Source organism: Emydura macquarii, unplaced genomic scaffold (genome assembly GCF_026122565.2).
Source record: "Emydura macquarii macquarii isolate MOO-44397 ecotype Brisbane River unplaced genomic scaffold, CSIRO-AGI_Emac_v2 contig_2805, whole genome shotgun sequence".
Taxonomy (NCBI): Eukaryota; Metazoa; Chordata; order Testudines; family Chelidae; genus Emydura; species Emydura macquarii.
This window is the reverse complement of record NW_027132942.1, coordinates 1,689,655-1,702,349: the sequence shown is the minus strand read 5'-3', so window position 1 is coordinate 1,702,349 and position 12,695 is coordinate 1,689,655. Positions and strand designations below refer to the sequence as shown.

At 38.7% G+C, this 12,695-nt stretch overlaps 1 protein-coding gene across 1 annotated transcript in view; it reads left to right on the top strand.

Annotated features, from left to right (window-relative positions):
- The window catches only part of MAST2 (microtubule associated serine/threonine kinase 2), a 314,717-nt gene that overhangs the window by 46,507 nt on the left and 255,515 nt on the right, over positions 1–12,695 (top strand). The window contains 1 exon segment of the mRNA XM_067567856.1: positions 171–313. Coding sequence (XP_067423957.1) covers positions 171–313 — 143 coding nt within the window.

Below are 12,695 nucleotides of genomic sequence, written 5' to 3'. Positions count from 1 at the left end.
AAGAAGGAAGTTGATCAATTGTATAGGGTTCATTGAAGAGCCGTGAGAATGATAACGGATTAGAAAACTATTGGTCTATACACTGTATTTGATTAAGTGTTGTATCATGAATCCATAACCTATAGTTCATTAAGCTAGTAAAAACTTAAGTTAATGTTTTGTTTTTAAAGGAAAGCAGCTGCTTCCCTTATCCAGCAGTGTGCACAGTGGAGTGGGACAATCAGTATGGCAGCCATCTGGAGAAACCTCAAACCTGGTCCGCATGAGAAACCAGTCCCTAGGACAGTCTGCTCCTTCTCTTACTGCTGGTTTGGTGAGTCTGAGAATATTTTCTGTTTTCTGTTTTCCAAATAAAACTACATAGTGAAAAATTCTTTGAACCTGTTCTTCAATAACTTTTCTAATAGGCTAACTCAACTCTTTATCATGATTAGAGCTGCCTGGAAAATGGAACTTTTCTTCTCTGGAAAATGGAGTCTTTTAGCTTGTCATGGGTAGCTGTCTCTTGGGATTGCCCAATTTCCCAGGAAGCCTGCTCTCTGGGGAATTGGGCACCATGGAGAGGCAGCTGCTGCCCAGGGATCTGGGGCAGCCTGGGCTGGCAGGAAACCATGTAAGCAGACTAACTGGGCATTTTACCTGGCTGCCTATCTCATTTCCATCAAAAGTTTCAATGGAATTGACAAATTCCTGCAGAACGTTTCGATTCCATTGAATCCGCATTTTCCTGCTGTAAAGTCTGTCAGAAAATTTTTGACCAACTCTAGTCATGATTGCTGTTGATATGGCTCTTTCTGAAATGGAGACCTTTATTTCTTGATGTTTCTTTCTTCTCCTTAAGTACTATAATTGACAAAGCACCTGGAAAAAAATGTCAAAAGCAGAAGACTGGAGAAGAGAAGATTAAAATTATCCTTAGACTTCCATTTAGTGATATATGTTAAATAGCTATCCTGTACTTTGGAACAGCGTTTGGTAGGATTTATTCCCATTTCCAGAGAGTGTTTACATGGATGATGTGTGTTTATGAAGGTCAGCCAAGATAGAACTTTGGTGTCACAGTCTCATTGTTTTTTCAGGTTGTTATATAACTTGGTAATACATACATTGGCATTGGTTTTTTTCTGTAATGTTTTACCTTAAGAATAAGATAGACTTGAATAGGAAGTGCTGTGTGGCAACTTGTAACTATTGACAATCAGTCAATCAGTCTCTGAAGAGAAACAAGCAGGTCGGTTTAGGCAGACTGTCTTTGCTGGAAAATACATAGTGAAGGCAGGGAACTGTACATTTTGGGAATACTGTAGTCAGAAGGAGGAGAGACATGGGTCTCCATCCAGAAAGGCAATTGCTGGGAAGCTGGAAGACGAGAGTGTGCCCTTGCTGAATCACTGAGGGAAAACATAGATGCAATTGCCCTGAACTGTGACAAGAACCAAATCCTAAACTGAGTTAAAGGATTCAATGTGAATGCTAACTTCTCAGCTCTGGGAGTAGCTAAATTTTGGAAATTCGAACATAAATAAGTGTCTTAGAATTTTGTTTAGGGAATACCAGATGTCTGGCACCAAATTGACAGTTCAAACTTAAATTTAAATCTTTAAAGAACAAAGAGCTATGCATTTGCATTACTGGTAATTTTGATTTTAAAATGAAGTGTTTGCATAGCATACATAGTTTTAATCTGTCTGTGTACATTAACATATCAATGTACTCACAGTTTTGTAGTTTGGTTTAATTACATTCCATCTTACTTTGGTGGCTGTCTGCAGACCTGATTCTACTGTTAGAGATATAATCTTTCCAAGGGTTTGTAACTTGACTGTAACAAAACAAAGAAAATCTTTTTCTGACTTGTATCTTGGCACCTGATGCTTTTTTCAGGAGGATTTAAAAAGTATATTCAATATTTTAAGATAAAGGTTGACCTTTTTCTAGAACAAGGCAGATATGTTTCAGATTAGTTTTATATCATGTGCTAATGAAATGGACCAGTTTTCTAAATAACAATTTACTGTGGAGGTACTGAGTTTGGACTGCTGCTTTGTTTGTTAGTGTTTTAAAGTTAAACTGTTGAGTTAGTGATTGTTACTTTTATACTAGTTCACGGGTTCTAGATATGCTAATTTATAACCACTTCCTAATACATATTGACGTGATAAATTTCACTCTTTGGCTCTGCTGGTGCTTTCTGTAGTACTTATTGAAAGGTCAAAAAAGCAAATTGGTTACCAGGGCTCTTCTAAAGCTGTGGTTCTCAAAATTTTTAGTGCTGTAGCTCCCTTAGAGATATTTTAAAACTTGGTGGCTCACCACAACCAAATACTTTTTTTGCGGACTCAGGACATTAAATTCAGGAGTTCAGGATGGGACACACTTCAAGAGGAATACTAGAGTTTGTATGGTTTTGCAACTTGATTCAACTACATACAGTTTGTTGAATTATATAAATAGATCTCATTCTGATTTTAAAAACTATAATCTTAAAAAAGGATTTTTTTGTGTGTTTGGACATAGCTAAGATTTTAGTGGGAAGAGTGGTCCTGTTTCAAACTGCATAGTTTCACAATGTTTGGTTGAATCTCTGACAGTGCCAGACATAAGTCATTTTCCAAGTTGAAACAATTACTGTGTTTAGTTTTCACAGACATAATTGCTGAAAACCCAGACTCAGAGTAATGATAATGGAAGCAGCACTTTCACAGCTTTGTCACTGAATTATTTGTACTCTCCTTTAAAAGAAATCCAGAATTCCTGGTTTGTTAGATTTGAAAACTTGGTCTTCGTTGTCCGATCACATGGCAATTCTAAGAGATTTTCTTGAGGTGAGACAGTGAAGGTTGGAATGGAGTGAGCTGTTACTGAGAATGGGTTTTGAATTCAGTCATCTGGAGATTCATATTCAGCTCCAAGAAAATAATAGTCAAAATGGGAATACAGTCCAGACAAATGAGTTAATATTTGGTTTTTAATAGTGTTTTTGATCATTTTAATTCTGGTCTTTTAAAAGGTCTGATGACACTGGATCTAAGTAACTTCCTTTTCCATGTGACCTTTTCAAAGACAAACCTTCATGAATCCTCCAATTTTCTCTTGCGTATCTATATATTTATATTTTTACCTTGAAGTGTTAGGTTCAGTGCATTCAGTTTGGCAAATATGTCCACCAGGTAAGCTAATATAGCCAAGAAGTCTACATTATACATGTGATCTGTTTTCCCAGAGAAGAATATTCTGATTTTGTGTCACAATTCAAAGACATGTTTTAACACACTTTACCACATGCCAATCTCCTGACTTCCCAGTGGAACAGAAGCTCAGTGTTGTCAGAGCCCATCTCTTCGCACAGCATATTAAAACAATTTATGTTCACTGCCAGGGATTTTATCAAATTAACAGGTTTAAGAACGTTGTTGAGGGCCTCATGTACGTCAGTTGCAATCTCTTTGATTCCAAAGCTTGGTGATGAATCATGCAATGTGTCTAAATTGCTGCTTGTGGCACTTTCTTGACTCATGCAGCCACCCCATACTTCTTTCCAATCATGGCTTCTGCCTCCACAGTGCCCAGCCCCACATTCACATTCCAGTTAGGATCTTCATCCACTGTGAATTTACTGAGGATCTTGAGTATTTCCTTACCAGTTATTTGGGTTGGGATTTCTTTGCAAAATAAAAGTTCTTCAGCTATTGTGTCTGCTTTGACAAATCTTGCATAACATAGAAGCTGGGCCATGTTGGGCTATGTCTGTAGATTCATCAAGCTGCAGTGCAAAATATTGACTCTTCTTAACTTAACGTTTTCTCCAAGGTCATCAATGCGTTGACAGGTGATATTTGATATAGCGCTGGTTTTCAGTGCCATAACTGATTAGTCCCCATCATAATTTTACATGTCTGTTGCTGGTGGAAATAGAAGAGCTTCACAAATGTTGTGCATTTGTTTACAATTTGCATGGCCACAGCATAAGATGCTTCTAAGGGTTTTTGAGGAATAGTTGCATCTGTTTTGTTGCTTCAGTACTTTTTATTTCTGAAGAAAAAATGATAGGCTCTTGTTTACAAATTCTGTGTGTTTGGTTTCTAAAGGTCTCAGTAGTTTCCCTGGCCTCAAACTTTCATTTACTAATACTTGAAAACAAATGACACATTGTGGCTATGGACTTTGTGCATTAATATCAAGACCTGAAAATCCAAACATAAGATGGTGGTGTCATATTGTCTACTTTTCTGTTGAATGTTGTTAAAATTGTTGGCACATCTTCAGCGGAGGTTAGCTACATGTAGGTTTGGCAGTTGGTAAAAATTGTTCCATTATAAACATAAGACACTCTTCAGCTCTGCAGAAAGGGACCTGGGGGTAACGGTGGATAAAAAGCTGGATATGAGTCAGCAGTGTGCCCTGGTTGTCAAGAAGGCTAATGGCATATTGGGCTGCATTAGGAGGGGCATTGCCAGCAGGTCACGGGAAGTGATTATTCCCCTCTATTCGGCATTGGTGAGGCCGCATTTAGAATATTGTGTCCAGTTTTGGGCCCCCCACTACAAAAAAGATGTGGACAAGTTAGAGAGAGTGCAGCGGAGGGCAACCAAAATGATTAGGGGGCTGGAGCACAGGACTTATGAGGAGAGGCTGAGGGAACAGGGCTTGTTTAGTCTGCAAAAGAGAAGAGTGAGGGGGGTTTTGATAGCGGCCTTTAATTACCTGAAAGGGGGTTCCAGGGAGGATGGGGCTAGGCTGTTCTCAGTGGTGGTAGATGACAGAACAAGGAGCAACGGTCTCAAGTTGCAGGGCGGGAGGTCTAGGTTGGACATTAGGAAAAAGTTTTTTACTAGGAGGGTGGTGAAGCACTGGAATGGGTTACCTAGGGAGGTGGTGGAATCTCCATCCTTAGAGGTTTTTAAGCTGAGGCTTGACAAAGCCCTGGCTGGGATGATATAGCTGAGGTTAGTCCTGCTTTGAGCAGGGGTTGGACTAGATGACCTCCTGAGGTCCCTTCCAACTCTAATATTCTATGATTCTATGACACCCATGTCTCTCCCTCAGCCCCCTTCCCCTATATGCTAGTGCTGGTGCTGCTGCTTCTGGCTCTAGGAGCCTCTTGGCTTTCTGCTTCTCAGTTGACAGATTCCCATAGATAAGACTCCGCTGACATTTTTTAAAGCCTAATTTAACAGTCTCTTAATTAGGATGCTCCCCTCCCCCCCCCCCAAATAAAACAGAGCAATAACAAAAGGCATGTCAATTATTTTTTTCCCCCAAATGGTAGTGGCTTCCATATGAATCCTTTGTGCTCCCCAAGGGAGTCATAGTTCACAGTTTGGGAAGCACTGTGTACAGTAAAATGTTTGACTAAAGCAATGGAGTTCAGCTGTTATGCTGACATTTTAATACTTGCCTCAATGTATGCTGTAGTTCTCAGGCACAGATACTTAGATCATACTCTGTTTTCATAGCACTATAATTACTTCTATTGGGGTTAATTAAGGATAGAGATTCAGATGTAAAGCCATGACTGAATTTTCCTGTTTTTGTTGGTTTAAATCAGAGCCTTTAAAATTACTTTAACAGTTGTTAGTATTCAATTTTATACTAAGTTGGGTTCCAAAACAATGACTAACTAGCTTGTGGCTAGATGAACACCTAATTAAATGCAATGAATCCTGGGACTTTGGAACTACTTAGGTGTTTGGAGCTGTTTCAGTATACTTGTGGTATTGAAAAATGTTTTACAAATTACAACAGGAAAAGGCTCCTTGCCAGTAAAATTAATCTCTTTTGAAAAATTGCTCAGATAAGAGATGGATAGAGTAATATAATGTTGATATTAATGTATCTATTGATGCTTAGAATTTGAACTTTTGTAGTGGTATGTATGCCATTTCAGAGCTGTTCATTATTTGTTTCCATAAAATAGATGGAACAAGAAGAGAAAATGGCAATCTAGTGCCAAATCTAGTGCCAAAAAGGTGGAATATTGAAAACATTAATCTTTACTGCATGCACTTGAGTGGTTTGTTTCTGCTTCTACACATTTGATAATCTGGACTTGCTTTTCCTCTGGTGTTTGAATTTGCTAGATGGAATGGCCTGTCACTAGCCTCCAAAAGTTTTCGGTTTTTTTCCACTCTCCCGTACCAGCTGCCGTACTTCTACAGGCTGACTCCTGTGCTTCAGTTGCTGTCTTTTAGATTTTAAACATATTCATGAAGTAAATTGGTAAAGTAACAACAAACCCACAGAGACTGGACTACAGCTTTTTAATCAAATAACAAATCTGACAGCTACGTTACTTATGAATATTAGCTCTTAAACATCTGAGAGTGTTCCGGATTGTCAGGAATCCAATTTATAGGTAGGGGAAAATCTGTCAGCCTTTACATATGTGATAATCTGGATCCATGGGCTCCAAGTAGCAGAGCCCATTGGATCCTTGACTTGGGAGGAAAAAGCCTGTAGTACCTTCCTCTAGAGGGAGCCCGGCATTGGCAGATGCCAATCAAACCTATTGTGCCTTTTTAAATGTATGTACAGACTTTCTGGTGGTGACTTCACTTCACTCTTCTGCTGAATCCTTGTAACCACTCTAGCCATAAAGTAGCTATGGCCATACTAGAGTGATCATGAGTTCTGCTGATGGGGAGCACCCCAAAGCTTTTTACAGTATTTGCAGATGTTAGAGGACTTTACCACCTAGCTGTGATAGCTATGGAAAACTTGACCTTTCTGACATGCTTTGTGACCATAAGTCTGAGGGAGTCTGGGTGAGTTTTATTTACAACGTACAGGTTCTAAGTTAATGGTATGAGCTCAGGAAAAGGGCTTGGGCATTACTGCGGAAAATGAAATGAAGACCTGTGTTCAATATGCTGTCCAAAAAAGCAAACAGAAAGTTAGGATGTTCAAGGAATGGGTTGCAGAATAATACATAAAATATTATAATGCTATTATGTAAATCAGTGGTAGCCTTCATCTGGTTACTGTGTGCAGCACTGGTCACCCTTTCTCAAAAAGAGTATTGCAGAATTAGTCTGGAATCAGAAAAGGCCAGTGGGAATGATTGGGGGGTGGAAACATTCTCACTGACAGAGTGAAAAAAGTGGAATTGTTTACTTTAGGAAGGAGTCCAATAAAAGTGGATATGATAAAGTATACAAAATCAATGGTCTGGAGAAAATAGATCATGAGCATGTCTTCTGTCTCATAAGACAAGAACCAAGGGAAAATTCTTTCAAACAATTAGATATTAGGCAGTGGAATCCATTGACACAGGATGTTGAGATGAAGAACTTGACAACATTCATGGATGGTTAGGTAGATTAGAATTTCCAGAGTTATAACTAATAAAAGAAAAAAGAAAAAGTGGGAGGGCGTTTGGAATGAATATGAAATCTCAGGCTTCAGGATTTAAGGTAATTTTTAAACTGTTAGGGGTTAAGATGAGACCTTCATGGGGGGCAGATGTCCCCATGTGTGCCCACTGCATGGTTTTTTGCACCTTCCTCTGAAGTATTTGGCATTGGCCACTGTCCGAGGCAAAGGTTTGAAATACCTGGACTACTATTATAGTGCCAAATGTGAGAAGAACAGATGTCATGAGATTCATATAGAGCCCCTCAAGCACTGCCTGTCCCTGCTCACGAAAAAGAAATATCTGACCGTGAATGATACATCCTGGGTAACATGCAGCCGCCTGACAGGACGGTGACAACTTTCTACTCTTTCAGGGTATCAGATGCTGAGATGTTCCTGGAGTAAGAGCAATAGATGATCTCACCTTCTAGGTCAGCAAAAGGACAATGATCTGAGGAGGAGGGATTTTTTAAGGAGTCTGTCAGTAGAAAGATAGTGGCTTCTGTGAAGAACCTTTGAATACTTGGATTTTTTTTTCTACTCTGTTTGCCTGATATAAAATGTATTCAGCAGACTGAAGGTTGTAGTTGACTGCAGTACTTATCAATAGAGACCAATGATGGAGGGTCCAACCAAGCTGCGGTCCTTCCTTTTCTGGCCTAAGCACTTTTGTTTGTATGCAGTGCCACATATCACATGATCTGGATGATATCCAGAGCCATGGTCTTGACTGCATCAACTAAAAGATCCTTGTGACATTGGATTAATTCTCTAAGGCCAGAGTAGTGGCTCTTCCTTTCAGAGGCAGTTTACTCTTTGGAGAAGTTAGAAATGATCCAGTATTAAATCTGTATCCACTTTGAATTATGGTCTGCCTCATGACAGGCCTGAGAGTTGGAGCTCTAGTTTGTAGTTTAAAAGGAACATATTCAGTGTCTTGAGTCTATTTGCCTTGTGTGAAAAAGTGTAAACTAGTTCACCTTTAGCTACCTTCATTCTCAAAGACATGACAACAAGCTTCTTTCAAGTTTTGAGCGGTCTGCTGGAAGGTGCAAGGGCTCAGATGCAAAGCCCCCACATCTGGGGAAGCTGAGGGACTCCTTGCATGCCTGACTTCAGACAACATTGGACCAATGGGTCCAAAGCACAAAATCATACCACAATAAAATTCCCCAATCATGAATATGTGTAGTTGGGATAGTGGGAGGTGGCGTGGGGATGGTTGTGGTGGTGGGCTCAGTGGAGTTTTAGGTTGGAGCTGCTGGAAGTCTGATGAAATCCCTAGTGGGGCAAAAGTAAAGTTGTAGTTGATTCTCTGTGATGTACAGTGATTGAGGGGTGCATTTTTGGTGGCGGAGTGCGTTGCCTTAAGTTTTCATTTTCTTGTTTTTTAGGTTTTGTTTTATGTATGTAATGTATAGACCAACCTGAACTGACACACAACAATGTTATTGTGTATTAATATCGATAAGTACTCAAAACAGAGTACAAAAATGGTGTTAGAGAATTTTATTGACTCTGCTCTGACAGCTGAAGCAGTACTCTTATTACAGAATGGTCTATTTCAGAATTGTATTAATTCCTTGCTACTGAATAAATGTTTGCGGTGTCTATCTGTGAAAACTTCAGTAATTCGTGGTTGCTTTTATGTTCAATCTAAACCAGCAGTTTCAGCTTGTACCTATTTCTCTGCAACCACTTGTCTTTGATGCAGTAATGCCATCTGCTGGTGGAGACTTGTCTATTTATAAAAAAGTCTATAATTTCAAGATATGGCTAATTGCTTCAAAGAGTGTTCAGAGGCCCTGGAGAAAGCTAATATGAGATTTGATAACACATGAGTATTTTAGTGTTGAGATCATACTATACTGGAGCCAGTTAGTGGTGACCAACTTTGCTTTAGAAGCCATAGTATGGAGGAATTAATTTTTTAAATATTGCATTATAGCTCACAATATTTTACTGTCTCTTGCTGTTCTTGTCTTAAACTCAGTGATTAGGATGGTGGAAAATACTTAAGAAAACAATTTTTTTCTGTTTGGATGTGTTTTCTCTTAACATGAAAAAAAGGGTCTGGTGCAACTTAGTGTTTTTATGGAAGCAGAACAGTCTGTTGTACTTTGCATAAATCCTAGGTGGCCTCAAGAGCTATTGCTGATCTACTGAGTATTGTTTATTACAGAAGGAGGAATTTGTATTTGGTGAGTGTATACTTCATTTGCATTCATAAGTGCTTTCTGGGACATACAACTGTTCAATAGTAATTTGCTTAGCTATTATAAATAGGTAGCCTTATTCTAAGTTTATTCATATTTGAGATGGTAAGACTTTGATTATCAGAATGTTATGGGAGACATCGACTGTTTAATCAAGGACATTTTCAATGTAATCGATATCTGAAATTGGTCATTACTCTCCCCTAGCTAACAAACGGTTTTGAATAGTTGAGGTTTTGATTGTAGAGGTTGAACTGCATAGTTTTATATAGTGCTAGGAAGGAAAATTATAGCACAAAAGTTTTACTTGTATGAACGAATTTGACTGATTGAGGTATTTGAGAAAGGAACTCAGTGGATTTGGAAAGGTTTACATAAGTAACATGCAGTCTCACTTCACACACACTTATGAGTAGTTTTAATAAACGTTTTAATTCATTTCTTGTAAGCGTCACAGCAGGAGTAAATCTTTCAGCAATTTGGTTAAAGTCTTGGCAAATGAATTTTGGGAGAGCATTCCAAGTGTATGTGATGAACAGTGTGGAAGAAGGCACAGAGATGTTTGTGTGAGGAGGAGGTGAAGGAGCTCCCTAGCAGAGGATGTGGGGAGAACAGGTGAAACATGCAGATGAGATTTGAGTGACAGAAGGCCTTGAAATCAAGGACAAGTTTGAATTTAATATGCAGAACAATAGAGAATCAGGGGGAGGGCTTCAAATAGGGGAGGATTATGCTGTCATAACTTCAAATTAAAGTATCTGCAGTATTTTATCTTGAGCAAAACTGGCCCTAATACATTTCTGGAAGAAATTTTGCTATATATCAACAGCAATCCCAATATTATGCAGAGTAGTATTTGTGGAAAACTTACCTTAAATTTTTTAACCAAAAGTTTAGAATTGCTCTTTAGTCCTTTTTGGTAGCAGTGCATTTAAATGAATATATTTTAAAAGACAGTTCTGCACATATCTATTTGTCTGATGATAATTTACAGGAAACATCAATATGCACCGTGGCAGACAACAACCAGTGTGTGGCAGTATTGGATAGATTATTTTTCTGTTTTAACTAGCAAATGGCACTGAAAACAAATTACTTTTATCTATCTATCTTGTTTATCTTATCTATCTGAGAAATAATGATTTGTTAGTTATTTAACATTTAGATTTGGTACAAAATTGTATTTTGTTTTAATATATGTAATTTGAACACAGCTCTTTCCAGCATCTTGCTTTGCTCTGGAAATGCTAAAATCTTATTCAAGTTAATTCCCATTTCTGAATGTTGGTCTCCTAGCTAAAAGGAGATTTCCATACCCAAAAGAAAACTCCAGTACTCTTCTATGCATCCTGAGGATTGTCAGCTCTGCTTTACATGAGGAAATGTGAATTCTTGGAACTCGCTTTATGATAATTGTTAGGCACATCTAGAGTGTCAGTTTGAATGATTGCTGCTCTCATTATCCTTAGATGCTGTTTGTATTTTTTTTGGTCTAAAAGCTTGTTGAATTGATTTTGACACACAGACTCAGTTCTCTTTTTGACAGCAGCAGTGTTATAGCTGTGGAGTGAGAAACTGCTGTAGTGTGTGTGCCAAATGAGCTTTTTGAAGTTTTTCTTTTTGGCTTAAGATAGTATAACAAGTAATTATTCAGACTGTGCAGAATATGATGTTGCTGATGCTATGTTCTTACAGTGTGGTTGCAATGGGTTTTATGGGCTCCCTTGACCCTTAGGTGTTTTGTTGCCTTACTTATCTTGGTGCTTTTTCACTCACTCTTCTGTACATGCTTGAGAAGTATGGTCAAAACCTGGCATTCTTGTTGTGGTCAGCAGAGAATTCATAAATATTACCATAAAGAGGGAAGCCATATAATGCTAGGTTCACCTCTTACTGTTTTACATTTGGGCCTGGTGGTCTCTGTTTCTGGTGTTTTACAGTCACTCTTTCTGTGGAGAGGGCCTTTTCCTCTAAAAGTGAAGTCTGGTTAAATCTGCTAGTGTTCAGGCAAAACCAACTTTTTTTGCTCTTATGTTGTCTTTTCACCTTTAGGTTTTGCAGAAACCACACAGCTACTTCATTAGAAAATGGTAATTTAATACTGCCTCAGTGTTTTGATAGTCAACCACTGTATAGTTAGAGTATATTTTCCTGCATGGTACCAGGTTATGCCCTATAACTTCTAGTCCTTTGGGCCAGGAAACCCATTATTTGGCACAACTCCCCTTCTCTGTACTGACATCTCAAGATTTATGATACTATAAAAATAATAATCATTTTATGTTAAACCGTTATTTGCTTTGTTCATTGTTTAACTTTATACTCTATAGCTCAATATCTTTTTGTTCCCTCAGAATTAGGATTAGTTGTTTTTTTCATTTCTTGGAGTTGGAGGGGAACTTTTAAAGGTCTGTATATTTTAAATTTGTATATATTAAATGGCTTTTGAATAGCTCAAGTTTGAGTCCTAAGCTACATGGGATGAGAGGAAAGATCCTCTCATGGATCAAAAATGAGAGTCCCGTAGCATTTTAAAGACTAACACATTAAATTTCTGTAGGTATAAGCTTTCGTGGGCTGCAATCCTCTTCCTCAGATGCAAGAAATAGAAATCAGATGGGGGTATATATATACATCCAAGGGGAAGGAACAACAATGGGAAGGGTAGGTGTTAGCAAAGTCAATTCAATTAGAGTAGATGAGGCCTATTCACAACCATTGATTAGAAGGTTAGAATGTGTGAACAGTGACAATTACTTCTAGTAATGAGAGAACCATTCCAAGTCCCTATTCAGGTACCCAGAAGTCACCTACTACAGGACAGACCCAACAAAGAAAACAACAGAATGCCACTGGCCATCACCTACAGCCCCCAGCTAAAATCTCTCCAACACATCATTAAGGACCTACAACCTATCCTAGCAGATGATCCCTCAATCACTCAAGCCATGGGAGGCAGCCCTATCCTTGCTTACAGACAGGCCCCCAACCTGAAGCAAATACTCACCAGCAACCGTACACCATACAACAAGAACACTAACCCAGGAACCTATCCCTGCAACAAACCGGGTTGCTAGCTCTGCCGGCACATCGACTCTAGTGACACCATCACAGGTCCTAACCACA